Source organism: Cibotium barometz, chromosome 24 (assembly GCF_041138505.1).
Source record: "Cibotium barometz isolate CiBa-2024 chromosome 24, ASM4113850v1, whole genome shotgun sequence".
NCBI lineage: Eukaryota > Viridiplantae > Streptophyta > Polypodiopsida > Cyatheales > Cibotiaceae > Cibotium > Cibotium barometz.
In genome coordinates this window covers 7,829,359-7,846,567 of record NC_141069.1, presented here as the reverse complement: position 1 = coordinate 7,846,567, position 17,209 = coordinate 7,829,359, and the positions used below count along the sequence as shown (strand labels likewise).

General features: G+C 45.5%; 1 protein-coding gene across 5 annotated transcripts in view; it reads right to left on the bottom strand.

Moving 5' to 3' along the window:
• Positions 1-15,772, bottom strand: part of LOC147624868 (Pyridoxal-5'-phosphate-dependent enzyme family protein) — a 28,183-nt gene extending 12,411 nt beyond the window's left edge. Inside the window, exons 1-6 of one of the 5 annotated variants that reach the window (XM_086818102.1) lie at positions 15,642-15,772; positions 15,222-15,520; positions 15,093-15,135; positions 14,583-14,915; positions 14,360-14,489; positions 14,138-14,212 (exon numbers count right to left, since the gene is read on the bottom strand). In XM_086818102.1, coding sequence (XP_086674228.1) covers positions 14,138-14,212; positions 14,360-14,489; positions 14,583-14,915; positions 15,093-15,135; positions 15,222-15,520; positions 15,642-15,717 — 956 coding nt within the window. In that variant the 5' untranslated portion in view covers positions 15,718-15,772. Of the gene's footprint in view, positions 1-14,137; positions 14,213-14,359; positions 14,490-14,582; positions 14,916-15,061; positions 15,136-15,221; positions 15,521-15,641 lie in introns of those variants that run through there. The other 4 variants (XM_086818103.1, XM_086818104.1, XM_086818105.1 and 1 more) reach the window with 4 other exon arrangements.
• Positions 15,773-17,209: the final 1,437 nt, after the last annotated feature.

The following is a 17,209-nucleotide window of genomic DNA, read 5'->3' as shown; positions in this document are numbered from 1 at the left end:
GGCACTTCAGGAACCTATTGAGCTGCAAAATCTGCTCTAAATCTGCCTCCATATCTCCCCTAAAACGTTGCCAAATTCAAGACTAATGATAAGGTTATCCATGTCTATGGTTGTGCACATGGCATCCCCTCCTGCTGACGGGTTGGTGACTTGTCGTCTTTGACTTTGAATTTGATTGACTTTGACCTTGACTGCCTAGACACCTTGCCACTTAACAAATTCCACTCCAAGCTTGGTTGAAGAACTGTGCATCTGTTCCACTTTGTCCCCATGCCTGCAATCCCTTTTCCTTAACACGGCTATGGTCTTTTGCCGAGAACAATCATGCATATTACTTTGCCTCAAGAACTGATCTGAGAGTTAACTGGTGTCCTCCTTTGAGCACACACTCCCAGAGAACGCTTTTCTCTGGATTTGCCTGCTGCTGCTGCAGACCACCTCATAATGCTACCTTTGTTGTATTCTACTATGGATTTTGTGCACCTTCCTGGGACAACTTAGAGGGCTAAGCCTGAATGCTCTGATACTAATGTTGCATGCGTGGAAGCCTTGCTTCAGCCCTAAGCTTGATCAAGAACAATGATGTAAATTTGATGATTACACAAAGAGAGGAGAGAGATGATGTAACTGCTCCCTACAGGAGGCCTATAAATCGGAAGACAAAATACACATTTTTTTAGACCACTTAACAAATACCAACAATGGACATTATTAACAACACTAATACTGAAAATGACCAAGAACACTTGACACCAACACTGGGGCCGGAAAGGGCCGCCCCCCCCTCAATACAGTTTGTATTTCTTGGAGTATTTGTATGTACAAGTGTTCATGGGCTTCATGGTCAGATTCCTCCATGACATGGAGTGAGAACAATGAAATACAACTACTTTTTGTCGGTGAAGAATCAACTGCCGTAGCAGTCCACATCACAGGCAATTCCCCACCTTCACTGGGTGAACACCTACCCTCACTGATCATCCGGGACCGTGTACCAACAAGCACACCCGTACTAACACCTGGCAAGGTGAAGCACCGCGGTGAGAGAAATACCAGGTGCTCCCAAGTCAGCTGTGCTCCCTGTTTTTCCTCATACCCTCATGACCTTCATTGGCTCCTCTGGCAAAGGTTTTAATTCAAATCTCAACAGAGAAGATCATTCCCTTTTTGTGTACTCCTAATTAGTGTAAGCAACAGGTACAAACAGGTACAGTCGGTATAGCAAGTACAGCCGATACAAATGCAAGTATAGCAAGTACAATTAGTACTTCTGATACAGATGCAAGTACAACAAGTACATCTCTGCAGGTACAGTTCAACAGGTACAAATTTGGTACATCAGGCGTGTACAACACAGGAGGCAAGTACAGCATGCGTGTATAGCACAGGGGACAGGTACTGTTCAGGTACAACAGTCGGGTGCAGTCTGCAGGCAGGTACAACACAGGTACAACAGGCGGGTGGAGTCTGGAGGTACAACACAGGTACAACAGGCGGGTGGAGTCTGGAGGCAAGTACAGCAGGCGGATGCTGTACAAGAGGCGGGTACAAAAAAAACTCCCCAAAAATCAACTCTCCCCACCACAACTTCTGTAGTCGCCTACCCTTTCATCAACCACCCCCCCTCCATATCTTCCACGTGTGGGGAAAGAGAAGTTGCCTATGCAATAGTTGCTTTAAATATTATTAAACTTTTAATCAAAGGTTAGCTCATGGGCACCCACACTAGAAAGTGTCTGGTGTGTGAACATCCAACCTTATAAACATTAAGATTTACATGACTTTATGAATTTTACATTAGAAAAGGCCAACAAGGGCAATACTTACCACCTGTTCACACGCCACAACTCCTCGTCAGCAGACAGCACACCCACGGTACACTGGGGGCATCCCCGTCCAGTGTACTGGCATGTCATAGCAGGCAAACACACGAAAACAAGACATGCGAAGACAAGTTTATGCATACAAACACAAATGCATGTGCACATGTAATGAACGAAATCTCCCTTTCATGAAACTTGTACAAGGATTTCTTGTCAGGCACAAAACTGGTGCGACAGAAATGTAAAGTCCTAGTTTTCCTATGGAGTGACAGTCCCATAGGCAAAACACACATCCTGGCACGGGCCTTCCTATGGAGTGACAATCCCATAGACAAGGTCGGCACAAATATCAATCCTACCATCATGGAGTGACAGTCCCATGGGTAAGATGCAATTCTGGTCATACATGGGTGGCAGCAAACAGGCTCCCGTCCATATGGCATAATACTGGTCACACACGGGTGGCACAAAACTTCCCGTCCATGTGACAGAAGATAACTGACCCTTTCACATTGAGCACTGGCCTAGCCTCATGTGAACATGGTACAAATCTGGCCGCTCTATGGAGTGACAATCCCATAGAAGTGGCTCCAGATATGGAGATGGACCAAATGGTGACAAATGAGCTGTGTGTTCAATGTATGTAATATGCACATGAAAAGGTTACATGTATTCTTGGCCAATATGACTACCTATAACCAATCTCCAAGAGGGAGAGAAATGATTATGATTGAAAGCTGGCCTAGCCTTTTATAGGCTCCTCATGTGCAAGTCGCCTGGTCTATTAATGTACTGTTGGCTTGCTACTTTGGACAAATAAATATCCAAACATGACATTAAATGTGTATATAAGCTCACACTGCTGCCTAAACCAGGGATTAGCATGGCACGTTGTGTGCACGTGACAACTTGACCTTTGGCATGGCGTAGTCGATGGGCTCATGGATCCACTTTAGGAAGCCGTTGTCACCATGACCTTTTGGCCACCCAAATGGTCCTCTCCACTCTCATACCATTTTACAAGGACCAGGCAACCTTTGATCCACCCGTATTGAGGCCAATTGTGTCGATCCAAATGTCCTGGATCCCAGTTTTCGAGCCTGTTTTGTGGCTAGTGCATGGATCTAAGCATTTGGGATCCCAGTTCCGTGCATTCCTTTACATGTTCCATGCTCGAGAGATTTGTTCATACCAAGGTTGCACACGCAGATATGTTTGAAATGTTTTCACGTGAACTGTTTTTGTGTGACTGCCTGCCACGGAACATAGGATACCTACCCATAAGCTCTTTCTCGTTGGTTTGTCGCTTTCAGATGAAGGCTATCTCATACAAACCTTGAGGAAAGGACCGCTGCTCCTAATCTGCAGAAAAGCCTCTTGGCGTTTCTGCATACGCTCAGAGCCGCCTCACAACTTCTCCCCCTGGCCTCCAAGGGTTCATATGATGTCCATCCATGTTACGTACCTCCAATTAGCAGGCCTAGCAGGGTTAGGGAGCCCTGGGATTAAGAGATAACAGGCAAATACACTGGGCTAAGGTTCAAAGTTAATAAACTAGGCTATGGGCTATCTATAAAAGGTTAGCTATTTATAGCGATAGTTATCACTATATAAGTGATGCCTTGGGTTATTATTTGGTAGTCATTTCTATGAGACAACCGTTTCCGCCTCAGCCCCTTCAAGCTTCATCTCACCTAGCGGCGGCATATGCTGTTATAGCAGGGCGTCTGCACCAGTCATCTACCACCTACCCCCATCCTCGTAGTTGAGGGTAGGGTGTTGGGGCTCTGTCTCACCAAAAAGGAAGAGGTGGCACTGGGGCGCTTAGTCTCCTCTCGCCACTCTATCGAGGGGAAGGAGCCTGAACCGGCATGTGTAGCTCGCCTAGCCTGGCGACGAGGGCAAGCTCTAGCAAGGTCATCCATGTGAACAACAAATAAAACACTAGCGTGGAAGGCCTAAGTACTCCACCCGCTGAAGAATGGGATCCCCCTGGAGGCATCGAAGAGAGATGACATGCACAGTACTGTCTCCGGACAAAAAATGATAATGTGGAGTGAAGCAATTCTAGCCATGTCACATGCACTCTGCACTGCAGTGCATGGTGACAAGATGGCTCATCATCATCATTGCAACATTGTCCATTATTAGTACCTTTTTAGGATGATAATTGTTGTACACCGTGACCAATCCAGGATAAGTCAAGCATGAGCTACGTAGGTCATTCTCAGCCTTAGACAATCAGTTAGACAGTCCAAGTCCCTTAACCCACTTGAAGAGATGCATTCATGCATGTAGAGTCAGTAGAAGCCTTAGAGTTTGCACCAAGACATGTGTGCATTTATGCATAGCATTCATTCCATATGCATGTAGGCCATCTAGACCATTGCAGAAGCCTTCAGATATCATCTAGCAGTCATCAGGTATTTATCCAGTATTATTCCCATATTTTTCAGCATTTATTGGGCATTTTTTACATCATTTATATATTTTTCTTAGACAAGTGCAGTCGGCCAGCCCTGTAGCCAGCCGACCAGCACCCCATGTCCATATAAATAGCTCAGCATATCATCCATTTATTCATTCAGATCATAATCAGCATTGAAGACCTCATCGCCTAGAGCCTTCAACACAAGGAGCATAAAGCGATTGTAGAATTCAGCACCTCATACCTCAGCGTTGTCCTCATCAGCATCTAGGAGCATCAATGCTTGAGCAATTCAGCCTCTATGCAGTAAAACGCAGCATCTACAGCATTCAGCATTCAGTTCCCCTTGCGTTTTCAGCATACAGACAGTTTTCAGCACCCTCATACGCATCGGCAGCAAGAAAAATCAGATAGACGAGACTATGAGGAAGCCCAACGCAAGACTGAAGAAGACCGACGTCAGGCTGAACTCGTCGCCCGGGAGCACCAGTGAGAGCTTGATCGAGAACGCATGTTCCTCGAGCACCAAAGGGAAAAGGAGGCCATGGATCTTAGATACCAGCACCTCTCTTCAGTTTCCCTAGCCTCAGGTGCCACCAACCAGCAGCCCGTGACATCGACTACCGTCATTCGAAGTCAACCGAATTTTAGTAAGTATGATGGTAAGTGTGATCATTTAGCGATTAATCAGTTTAATCATCAATTTACTGCTCATTTTCCATTAGCTAGGATCACAGATCCTCAGGATAGAGTCCATGTAGCGGCTCCCCACCTTACGGGTGAGGCAGTCACTTGGTGGCAGCATTGGTCTAGTCTTCATACAGACCAGACCACAGGTGTCACAGCTTTTAGCTGGGATACATTTGTTCATGACCTTAAGACCAGATTCCTCCCGTCCCAATATATGACCGGCCTAGCAGATGAGTTCTATGGACTCAGACAGAACGGGTCTCCAGTACTTCAGTTTTCCGGAAAGGTTATCACTTGAGCACAACAGTTAGGGCTATCTGAGCAGGCTAAGATGGATCAATTCATTCATGGATTAGATCCCAACATACGGTTCACAGTTCGCAACTTTGAACCCAGTACCTATGACCGGGCTTTGACTCTCGCTCAAAATGAAGAAATGAAGATTAACGGAGGCAAGCCCAAGCAGTCATCACAGTCCAGTACCGAACCCCAACAGCAGCAATCTACTGTGCAGCCAGGGAAAGGTAATGCATCTTCTAAAGATGCTAAGAAGGACGGCAATAATAGCTCCAGTTCAAGGGGTAAGAAGGATAAAGAATCTAAGCCTAAGAAAACCCCTAATGAAAACGCTAAAGCAGGCATCACTGGAGGTTATCTTCCTCCAGAGGAGCAAAAGAAATACCAATCAGAACACAGATGTTTTTTATGTCATATCATAGGGCATGGTAAGAAGAAGGATTGCCACAAATGGCAAGCGGAGTAAGCCTCCAAAGCACCTTCTGCCATAGTAGCCGCTCCTCTAGCCCCACCTACTACCACCAATGCGGTTCAGCTCTTACCTTCTATGCATCCTATGCCATCCGTGGTATTTGATGCTAAGCGAGAGTGATGCTGCACAGAAAAGCCTCATCCGAGCTTATGGCTCTGCCAAGGGCCAGCAGTTTGTGGTCCTATTTGACATGGGCAATTCTAAGGACGCCATCTCTCCCCAATTGGCTAACAAAATGAGATGCACATTAGTACCATATAATTTGGATGTGAACGGGTTCACACCTAGTCTCCGCACCCATATATCTCAAAAGGCACAACAGTTTGCCTTTGAAGTTCAGAAGGCCTCAATCCAACAAGATTTCATTGTCTCGCCTCTTTTGGGGTGTGACATGATCTTAGGAATCCAGTGATTTCGACAATATGAGCCTATTTCCGATTGGGGGCTATAAAGGTTTTCCTGAGCCCATCATGATTCGTGGGGATAGAAGAATTCTTGGCATCCCATTGATTTCGCACCTCTAGGCCCCACGAGCTATCCGCAAGGGAGTGGAAGGGGCACTACTTTATGTTCGTGCTCAGACAGTGTCTACCTCATCGGTAGCCCCTATCTCATCTTCAGTCCCACAGTTAGCATACCTCCTGGCCAGACATCAGGACATTATGCTAAGGGACGATCTTCCGCCCAATCTCTCTCCATCACATCTTGAGGACCATCATATCAATTTGGTTCCTGGATCATAACCTCCTAGCAGGTTCCCCTATTGTCTTTCCAAGACTTTAGAGGGCGAGCTAGAAAGACAATTATCTGAGCTCCCCGTGCCGGATTCGTTCGGCCTTCTTTCTCACCATTTGCTGCACCCATTCTATTTGTCCAAAAGAAGGACAAGTCTGCATGCCTTTGTGTAGACTACATGGCATTGAATAAACTCACCATTAAGAATAATTTTCCTATGCCAAGGATTGAGTACATTTTGGAGCGTTTAGACGGTGCAAAATTTTTCACTAAGATCGACCTCAAGAGTGGTTACCATCAGGTCCGCATTTTCGAAGCTGACATTCCAAAAACAGCTTTCCGGACAGAGCATGGTCACTACGAGTTCGTAGTCATGCCTTTTGGGCTTACAAATGCACCCACAAACTTCAATAAAATGATGTCCAAGATTTAAGTGTGTCTTCATCTTTCTTGATGACATACTTGTATTCTCAGCCACTACGGAGCAGCATGAGAAAGATGTGGAGAAAGTCTTGCAACTTTTGCGAGATAATGGGCTCTACATAAACGCCAAAAAGTCTATCTTCGGCGTTAAAGAGGTTCAATACTTGGTCTATATCATCAGTTCCAATAGGATTCGATTGGGGTTCAAGAAATCTTAGATTGGGACATCCCTCAGACCGCCACCCAAGAGATCCGTTCTTTCATAGGTCTTTGTCAAGCCTAGAGCACCCATATTCACCAGCTTTCCAACCTTGCAGCACCTCTCATCGACTTGCTCGTGAAGACTCATAAACAAAAAGTCTCAATCACACAGGCAAGGCGCTTGATGCATTCCGTGCACTCCAGAAAGCTGCCTTGTTTTGAAGTTAGCATCTTGGGATGAACCTTTTGAGGTCATTACCGATGTACCCATAGGTGCAGTTCTCCAGCAAGACAATAGACCCATGGCCTACTACAGTAGAAAGTTGGAAGTCGCCGAAAAGAATTATTCGGATTATGACAAAGAGCTTTTGGGTGTGATCACAGCGCTCAAACATTGGAAGCCTTTTCTTTATGGACAGGTCTTCACAATAAAAATAGACCACCAAGCACTTAAGTGGCTTCAAACCATGCCAAGTGCCCAGTGGAGTGATCAGCAAGCCAGGTGGAGTCAACTCTTCCAACAATTTGGAGGAATGATCGAGTACATCCTTGGTAAGCATAACCCAGTTTGCAGATGCTCTTAGTCGAAAGGCCAGCATCCAGGCAGTTCAAGAGTCTACCATTCTCGAAATCACGGGAAAGGACTTAGATAGCATGAAAGACCAGTATGTCAACTCCCCTAAGTTTGGTACTCAGTATAATTTGGCCCTCACTTCTGAGCCTGGCCATTCTTCAGTGCAGAACGGTTGGTTGTTCTTCAAGAACCGTCTCTGTCATTCGAAAAAAGCAATCAGCTCTTCTCCATGATGCCCATGACTCCTTAGTTGGAGAACATAAGAGGTACCAACATTACTCTCGAGAAATTAGAACGGTCCTTTTATTGGCCAAAAATGAGGCGTGATGTATATTCACATGTTCAAGCCTGTAAGATTTGTCAAAAAGTTAAGGTTCCACATACAAAGAAGGTTGGGTTACTTCAACCTTTGCCTATCCCCGACGGACCTTTCATCGACATATCTATGGACTTTGTAGGGCCTCTACCAGCATCCACCGGATCCCGTAACACTCAGTGTTGTACCATTGTGGATCGCTTCAATAAGTTCTGCATGCTCATCCCATGCAAGCATACGGCCAGCTGAGGACGTAGCCCGTCTTTTTCTCAAGCATTGGTATCCAATTTGTGGTTTGCCTAGCACCATTACATCAGACAGAGATTCCAAGTTTACCTCGCATTTCTGGAGGACATTATTCGAAAACTTTGGAACTAAGTTACAATTGTCTAGTGCATTCCATCCACAAACAAACGGCCAGACAGAAATCTATAACCAGTTGGCCTTTGATGTTCTCAAGTCATATTGTCATGACCAGCAATCCAAATGGGAACATTATCTTCCATTGGTCCAAGCCATCTTGAACAATACTCATTCATCCAGTGTCGGATGGACTCCGTATGAAGCAACCTTTGGTCGCCGTTTCTCCTCTCTTTTGACGAGATTAGTGTCTCCATCTCTTGAGGCTAATAAAACGACGAAAGCATTTTCCGAAATCATTGAGTTAGTCAAGGACCGCTTGACCAAAGCACAGGAAGCTTATAGCAGACACGCAAATAAGTCTAGATGAGATGTCCACTTCAAGGAAGGGGATTGGATCTATTTGTGCATCATGAAACAGAGATTGAAACAAGTGGGAAAACGTTGTCCCAAGCTTTCATTCCATAGTTTTGGACCTTTCCCAATAGTTAAAAAGTTAAGTGATGTCTCCACGAAGTTAAAGTTGTGTAACAGTTGGACGATGCATGATGTTTTCCATGTTTCTTGGCTAAAACCATATGTTGGACTAGAAGTTTTTGATGTTTCAGATGAACAGCAACCAGACGTGGTAGATGAAGCAGAAGTCATCGAGCCTAAGCAGATCCTTCTTCATCGTTGGAAGCATGGTTCCAATCGACGGATACGTCAGTTCTATACGAAGTTCCAAGATCGAGGTACCCACAAAACCGTTTGGCTAGACGAGAAGTTCTTTCAAGAGTACCCCCAATTGTTGGCGAACTACTTGGAAGCCATGAACCTGTCGCCAAGCTAAGTAAGAGGGAATGTCACATGCACTTTGCACTGTAGTGCATGGTGACAAGATAGCTCATCATCATCAATGCAACATTGTACATTATTAGTACCTTTTTAGGATGATAATTGTCATACGCCGTGACTCCATTGTAATCCTCAGTCCAGGACAAGTCAGGCACGAGCTACATAGGTCATTCTCACCCTTAGACAGTCAGTCAGTCAATCCAAGTCCCTTAACCCACTTGAAGAGATGCATTCATGCATGTAGAGTCAGTAGAAGCCTTAGAGTTTGCATTGAGACATGCGTGCATTTATGCATAGCATTCATTCCATATGCATGTAGGCCATCTAGACCATTGCAGAAGCCTTTAGATATCATCTAGCAGACATTAGTATTTATCCAATATTATTCCCATATTTTTCAGCATTTATTGGGCATTTTTTACATCATTTATATATTTTTCTTGGACAAGTGCAGTCGGCCAGCCTTGTAGCTAGCAGACTAGCACCCCATATCCATATAAATAGCTCAGCATATCATCCAGATCATAATCAGCATTGAAGACCTCATCGCCTAGAGCCTTCAGCACAAGGAGCATAAGCACCTCGTACCTCAGCGTTTTCCTCATCAGCATCTAGGAGCATCAATGCTTGAGCAATTCAGCCTCTATGCAGTAAAATGCAGCATCTACAGCATTCAGCATTCAGTTCCCCTTGCATTTTCAGCATACAGACAGTTTTCAGCACTCTCATATGCATCGTTTTGCTACAGCCACTTGGTGAAGGTAAAACTCAGCATTCAAACTCATTTTCAGCATCCATACATATTCTAGAATAGCCCCAATCAGCCCCTTCTCTCAGCCTCAGATTTACAGCCTTCCTACATTCATTGGGAAGAGTGCATAGACTCGAGATTGAACATCATTGGTGCTTCTACAACCGTGTACAGTTCAGCCCGACTCTTGGTCTTCCTAGATCTTGCGTTTGGCTTATCGTCAGTCCACCGTCAATCTCTTCAAAGAAATAAAGCAAATACTATTCCGGTAACGGGATAGGGGCCCTTCAGTGGGTAATTCGGGACCCTATACGGTGTACAGTTTCCATCTCTCTCTCTCTCAAATCTCTTAAAGTTTGAAGTCTTAAGTGGATTGCTAAACTCGCGAAACTTAGGATACAGAAGACGGTGTGAGCATTTGAGTGACAGGATCCTCAAATTACGAATACTTCCGCTGCATGTTACAAGCCACCCGTGCCAGCACCAACATCGAGGCGATTATCGCTTGTGGGGATTCCAACACTTGCCCAATGACAAGGAGAAGCGGACGGTACTCCTTCCTAAGGCTTGGAAAACACACTATGACCAGGAATCTCAATACTCCAACAAGAGGGTCAAGGGTGGGATCAAAACCATGTTGCCAATGTGCGAAAGCCGTGGGTAACGTAATGGGACTTAGCTAAAGCACCCGGTCCAAAGTTGTTGGGGTGTCGAACTTCAGCCGTGCCCGAGGGTATGGATGTCTATGACCTTGCCTAGCTCACCAAGGAGGCTGGCTTGGAGCAAGTCATGAAGCTGGCTGCACGCTGGGCGGCTCTCCACAATCTTGCAAACCCATGTAGAGGCTTCAAGGGAGGCTACTAATGAAGCATGGAGCTGGAGGTCCGCTTCGGAGAAGAGGCAAGGGGCGGTGGCCTCAATCAAAGATGAAAGAGCTGCTGTCATGGAGTCCTGGAAGGCTGAAGACCAAAGAAAGCCAACACCTGCCGAAATGAAGCAATCCAAATGCTGAAAACCTGTTGCGAAAACATTGGAGAGGGGAAGCAGGGTGGAGGCTCGAAGAGGAGGCAAGGCGAAAAAAGGGGGGTCCAAGGGGGGAGAGGGAGGCGACAATGAGACGGGAGAAGGCCCGAGGCGGCGTGCAAGAGGGCGGCGTGCAAGAGGAGAAGGGAAGCGGGCTCAGAGGGGGGCAGGCGGGCAGAAGACAGGCCGGCCGCGCACAATCAAGTTGGACAGAGGCAGAGGCAAGGAGTGCGAAGGCCTGACGAGGGGCAAAGGGGCGCAGGGTGCAGATGGAGCAAGCACAAAAACACGAAGGATGGGGGGGGGGGGACGACCAGTGCGCAGGGGAGTTCCAATACCAATTTTGCCCATGCTATGACTAGGTATATTCCTATGGAACCCTAGTTGGTTTTGTATTAATGCACTAGATGATCTTGGGTCCACACACATTAAAATTTGGGTAGACAATTTATTTAAGTGCCTGGGACCCAACCCAATAAGTGGGAGGTGACCTCCCAGGTAGCAAAGGGTGGGTGTGGGCACTCAAGTGAGCATGCGCAACTCCTTCCTCTTGCTCTGCAAGCTTGGTCGCCATCTTCTCTGCACACAAGCTCTCAATTGTTTTTGCACATACACTCATCCTTTTGCAAAACAGAGCATATATCCGTGATCCTCATCAAAAGGGTGACTTGCTACACCCCTCCACACTTGTTTTCCAACTGCTTCATCTAAGGCAACCCAAACGCCTGCCACATCATTAGTTGGTTGCTATACGGCCTCTCTGAGCTGCCTCAGATCAGCCCTTGGCCAACCTGTTTTTTGAGCTAGTCGACCACTTCTAGGAGCTGGACGAGCTGTTTTATGGCTGTTCCTCCAAGCGTCCACAGTGCTTGTTTCTGCTATGCATGGTGCCCATGACAGTCCATTAATGATCACACGTCGGGAATTCTTCTAAGACTCCGCTTCTGCTTGGTTTTGTGCTCGCAGGGAGTGGCCTCCGATGCCTTTCAGAATTTCCATCACCGTGAGGCTGCAATCCACGTGCTAGTACAGGCACACCAATGACACGTGTGGGCCCGGAAGTTGGTGGAAAGGCTCTACATCGACAGAATCATCACTGAATATATTATTTGGTACATGCTTTCATATTTTTTGTTTATGGCGAATCTGGCTTAAGAGCCCAAGAACATTGTACAAAACAAAATACTCCAATAATATACTTGGTATTGAGGGGGGGCGTCCAGCCCTAGTGTGGTGTCACTGTTCAATTGTTCATTTAGCATTGTCTGTGCTAGGTTTTGAGAGCAGAGTTCAGCGGAATCAAACATACACAAGAGTCCTAAACTATTGATTTGTATTATGTACAAGAATGAAGTGTTACAACTGTACTTCAAGTACAAGTGACGACTGTGAATGAAGATGCCAACACACAACCACACTCTGCTGTAGAACCTCCTTGACCAGCCCTTACGCGAGAGAAACGCTCTATAGCCCCCAATCGCTGGAGAGATGTAGATGAATTTGACGAATTTCCAACATGCGTATATATAGCACTAATAGAGCTAGTGCTCGGCCATTTTACATGCTATTGGCCAGATGAGAGGTTTGCCCACAACCCATGTGACCTGGCTGACTGCTGTCCAGACTCCACCTACCGCCTGCACGAGTGCTGCACACACATCCAACTGCTCCTTTATTGGCTTGCACGCGCACTGCCTAACATGTATCATAGGTGAGGTGTGCCCCATACTTGCATTGCAGCTGTCCTCAGCTACACGTTGTTCCATAGTCACATGGAACGGGAACGGACAGATGGAACGGGGGGCTGTTCTAGAACGGGAACGGGAACCTGGAAAGAAAAGGGAACGACATGTCATCACCATATGGCTACCATTTGCAAGCTAAGGAGATGCAGGGGCATATATTGCCAAGCCTATTAGATGCAAGGTCATACACCACTCTCATATGATGGTGTTGTGCTAAGGTGGTGGAGAGGGAGATAGCAAAGTGCTGTGATTTTATTCAACATGCAACAGAATCATTAACTGCCAATTACTTGCCATTTCCACCTAATTGGCATATTCTGGAGTTAATAGTGGCACATTTCAATCGGCCCATTACTCCTCTCAACTAGAAGCCTCTTGCAGCACCTTCAGAGTGACCACCCAGCTTTCGGTGCCACTGCCCACCTGAACCTCCCAAGACCTGTGTCCCAGCTACCTACTGAAGCTCATCCAAGGTAGCCAAATCCCAAACACTGCGAAACCACTTTCCGTCAATTGTGAAGGCTCACATTCCGTCCTCATCGCGTCAGCACAAAGACCTGCAAAGAAACCTATGGATGACCAACTCTTGCCTGATCCAGTGCTTTTTGTTTGTAACCATCCAGGAAGAAAATTGCACGCCGCTGAGTATATCCGGTAGCCCACGGGACGAACGCTCCAAGGAATGGCTTGGCAAAACTCTGCTATCCATGTATATCACAAAGTTTATTTTCTTGAGTATGTTCCACAGCATGGCGTTCATAAGGAGGACCTAGCATCAAAGCCCGACACAAAGTTGCTGGATATTGATCTGGGCATACATAGTAAGGTGGATACTAGTTGCAGTCACAGATTCTGAGAAGCAGCTTCTTGAGTGCTTTAACTTTTGCCAAAAGAGTTTCAGTGATCCATCTAAGCATGGATCCTATTGGACAGTTCTCAACAAGAGGGTTCTCAACTTGTGCTTGTACAAGAGGATTCTCATTACTAGTAAGTACTTTGCCAAGAGGTGATTAACGGAGGTTCTGTCAGAGGATAAATTTGCAGGTTCTTGTGTTAACAACACGAGGGCACAATGTTATCTTCAAAACAAGAATCATAGCTTCCTCAAAGTTCTCCAGGCCAGTACCTTGAGTCCGCACTAATTTCGGTTTGTCAGTTCTTTTGTATAGTACCCATTAAAAAGTTGTATAGATAAGGATAGTTGCAGTCTCCGTGGGGAAAAGTGTGAAGCACCTGCTCTGTACAAACAAGATTAGCAGCCTCCATCAGGGACAGGCTGCACAAGGAAGAGATCTGGCAACGTTCACAGTGGTGCCGAACAGGCGTGAGCAGCAATTTGAAAGGTTGCAGCCAGCATTTGGCAAAGCCTTTGAGTTTCCATCAACTTGGTTTGTTTTCTACGCTGGTCACCTTTTCCTTAGGTTTACAATCATTCAATTAAAACAACAAGTTCGTATCCTACCTGGCAATTCTACTTTGCAAAGCTTCACAAGAATGAGCTGCAAATGCACACGAGATCTGCCGTAAAGTCATACCACTGCCAAGACAAAAAATATATAATGGCAATGCCTTTTGGATTGAGTGATACAAGGAATATGCACAAAATTACAAACCTCCGTTTTCTGAAGACTCTGGCAGTCTGACAAGCCTAAAAAGAAAAAACAGGAAACCATCAACAATGTACCTCAATATCCAAATACCAATAGCTAGTCCAACAGCTGTGGTTCCAGTGCCACTGTCTACAACAAGCTGCAAGTTCTGATCTCTTCCAAAACAGTATGGCTGGGCTAGGTAATCTACAAGCCTTATCAATCCTACACAAGATAATGTAAGTGAGTTAATAAGGCTATTATTGTACTATGTATTGACTGCAAAATCCAAGAGCTTGTTTGAAATAAGTAGTGCACCGAGGAGAGCTGTGGCATCACTTGCACCCTCCTTGACTATTGCCACCTTCCTTGAGGCCTGACAAAAGCTAAAAGCTTCTTGCTCAAATAGATTTGAATTGAAGGCAGCATCAAAGCCAACGTGCATGCCTTCCAGGCAAACTACAGGCCCATTCTCAGCAATAGATTCTGCATACTTAGCAAGCATGGCTTCCCGATCTGCATAGAGAGACCTTGAGACGTAAGTCACTTCCCCGTACATTCCTGAAATCAGATTGTACCCAGTTGGTATGGAAAGCCTCTCTCCTCGGAGTAAGAGGTGAGCTCGAAGACCATTCTCTGCACACGCAACAGCTGCCAAAAACAGCACTCAAATGTATAAATGCAGATTTTCAACCCAACTGGTAAGAGGACTGATCAAAACCACCCCCTGCAAACACACCCCCGCGTAGCGAAAACTGACAGTAATCTGATGACTGTTAGGAGCACAGAAATCATACACCGGCAGCCCCACCCACATTTTCTCCATACCCAGTGCAGCCGCATGCGCACTTTGACAACCTCCACATGTGATCTGAAAGATGGGCATGCATGCCGATATCCTAAGCCTGAGAAGTACCAGCATAACAGAAAAACTGCAAGCTGCAAGGTCTTACTTACCACATCTGTCACCGCGGCAGAGCGAAGAAGGGGTAACAAAGCATCCAGTTTCCTGAGTTTATTTCCCCCCATGACTGGATGAAGCAAATCATCCCTGATAACATAAAACATTCCACTGTTATCCCGTTTGAGGTCGGGTTCTCTACAGGATGAGAATCGAAGGCCCTGAAGATTGTCATCATCAGGCCTGCAAGAGACAAGAACTGGTTGTATCCTCGTATCTGGCCTTGACAGAAGCCACCTTCTGTTCAGGATTTGAGCGATGACTTCAGAATCTCTGCAGGTATTGCTCGCCCCACCTATCAACAACCAAGGAGAGGGTGCAGTAATTACTCCAATTAGTGACGAGATGAAGACAGATAGCTGCTTAAAAGACAGGAGTAGGTATTTATGGAGCTGGAGAGAGAGAGAGAGAGAGACAAAGAGAGTTGCCCAGGAAGCGCTGGTAACGCATGGGATGATCTGTGAGCGACGTCCCTGCGCGTTCATAGAACATGATGTTAAGGCTTTCGTTTACATTTCAGTCTGTTTTTAATGAAGAGACTAAAATCAATATGTTGTATATGAATAATTGTGCTCTATACTAAACAAAGTAAAATATATAATTGTGAGATACTATATTAAACTTGCAAAATGTCATTTGGGTGTCCTTCCATTCTTAAAATTTTCCATGATGGTCAACTTTTTTGCACATAGATTTTATTAATCAGGATATTGAAGTACAACCTTTCTTGCTAATGCTTTTATTAGTCTTTACTAAGGGTTTGATAAGCCTTACTACAAGGCTTCTTCTTTTTTGGAAAAATATATATTATAACTAGTCAACAGTTATATACAAGCCTCCAATAAATCACTTCCTAAGCCCCAACCACTTCACTGTTTAACAAGTTACATATCAGCTCCCACCTCTCCTCCTCCCAAACAAAGGAGGATTGCTCCCAGCCTAGTTGCATGCAAGCAAAAATCATAGGTTCTATGGTGCAGCCTTTTGAGGATTGCTTCTCTATATACTCTCCTTTAGTCCACACTTTTACCACTGGTCTTGTGCCCAAAGGGTTTTCAATAAGCCTCTATGGTGCATCAACCCCTTGGCAAGCCTCTTAATGAAAAATTATACTATTCCTAGAATTCCATATCTCCCAAAGCAACAATACCTAATAATACTAAAAACCCAATTGGTAGTCCCACGACATACAATCTTCCGAACACCCAGTCCCCCCAATACCCATGCATCCCTATAACAGTACCTCACATTCCCTTCACTCCTGCTCAGCTCCTCATATACAGAGTCCCGATTACCCCTTTATCTAGTTTGACTCCATTAAACTGGGTCCACTCTTTCAGTCAACAAGTTTCATCAAAGGCAATGGACACCCATCCCCCTTCCACTTCCACCAATACACATCTCACCAGTTTGCAGTTCCTTTGGTTGAAGGTTAAACTCATCTTTCAGCTGACCCACCTCCTTCCATCCCACTAGAGACCAATCCCAGCAATCAGGCAATCTCCTCATGCCTTTATTATTCAACTTCTTAGCTAACCTGATATCCAAAGAGGCCAAGGGGGGAGTGAATTTATGGGTCCACCATATTCCCAAACTAAACAGAGAGTTCCATGTGGCTCTGGGACACCCATCCCATTTCACTAGCCCCAATACTTCCTTCCAATTAGCACACAAGACCTTGCAGAAGGAAGAACCTATAATTTTTAGGGAAGCATAAGATAACAGCTTGTCTTTCCATCCTAATCCCATCCACCTGCCTTTAAGAAGCAAAATAAAATCCTCAACCAGTTCCCTTACCAACCTGGTCCAAGTCTCCTCTTGTAGTAGGCATTTAGGAAGATTCATAGCTATCCTAGCTTTAGCATGAATGGGTTAAGTGCAAAATCCCAATGCCACCTTCCCTCTTAGGCAGGCTCAACTTGTCCCAATGCCACCTTCCCTCTTAGGCAGGCTCAACTTGTCCCAAGCGAGCCAAGTTGCCACT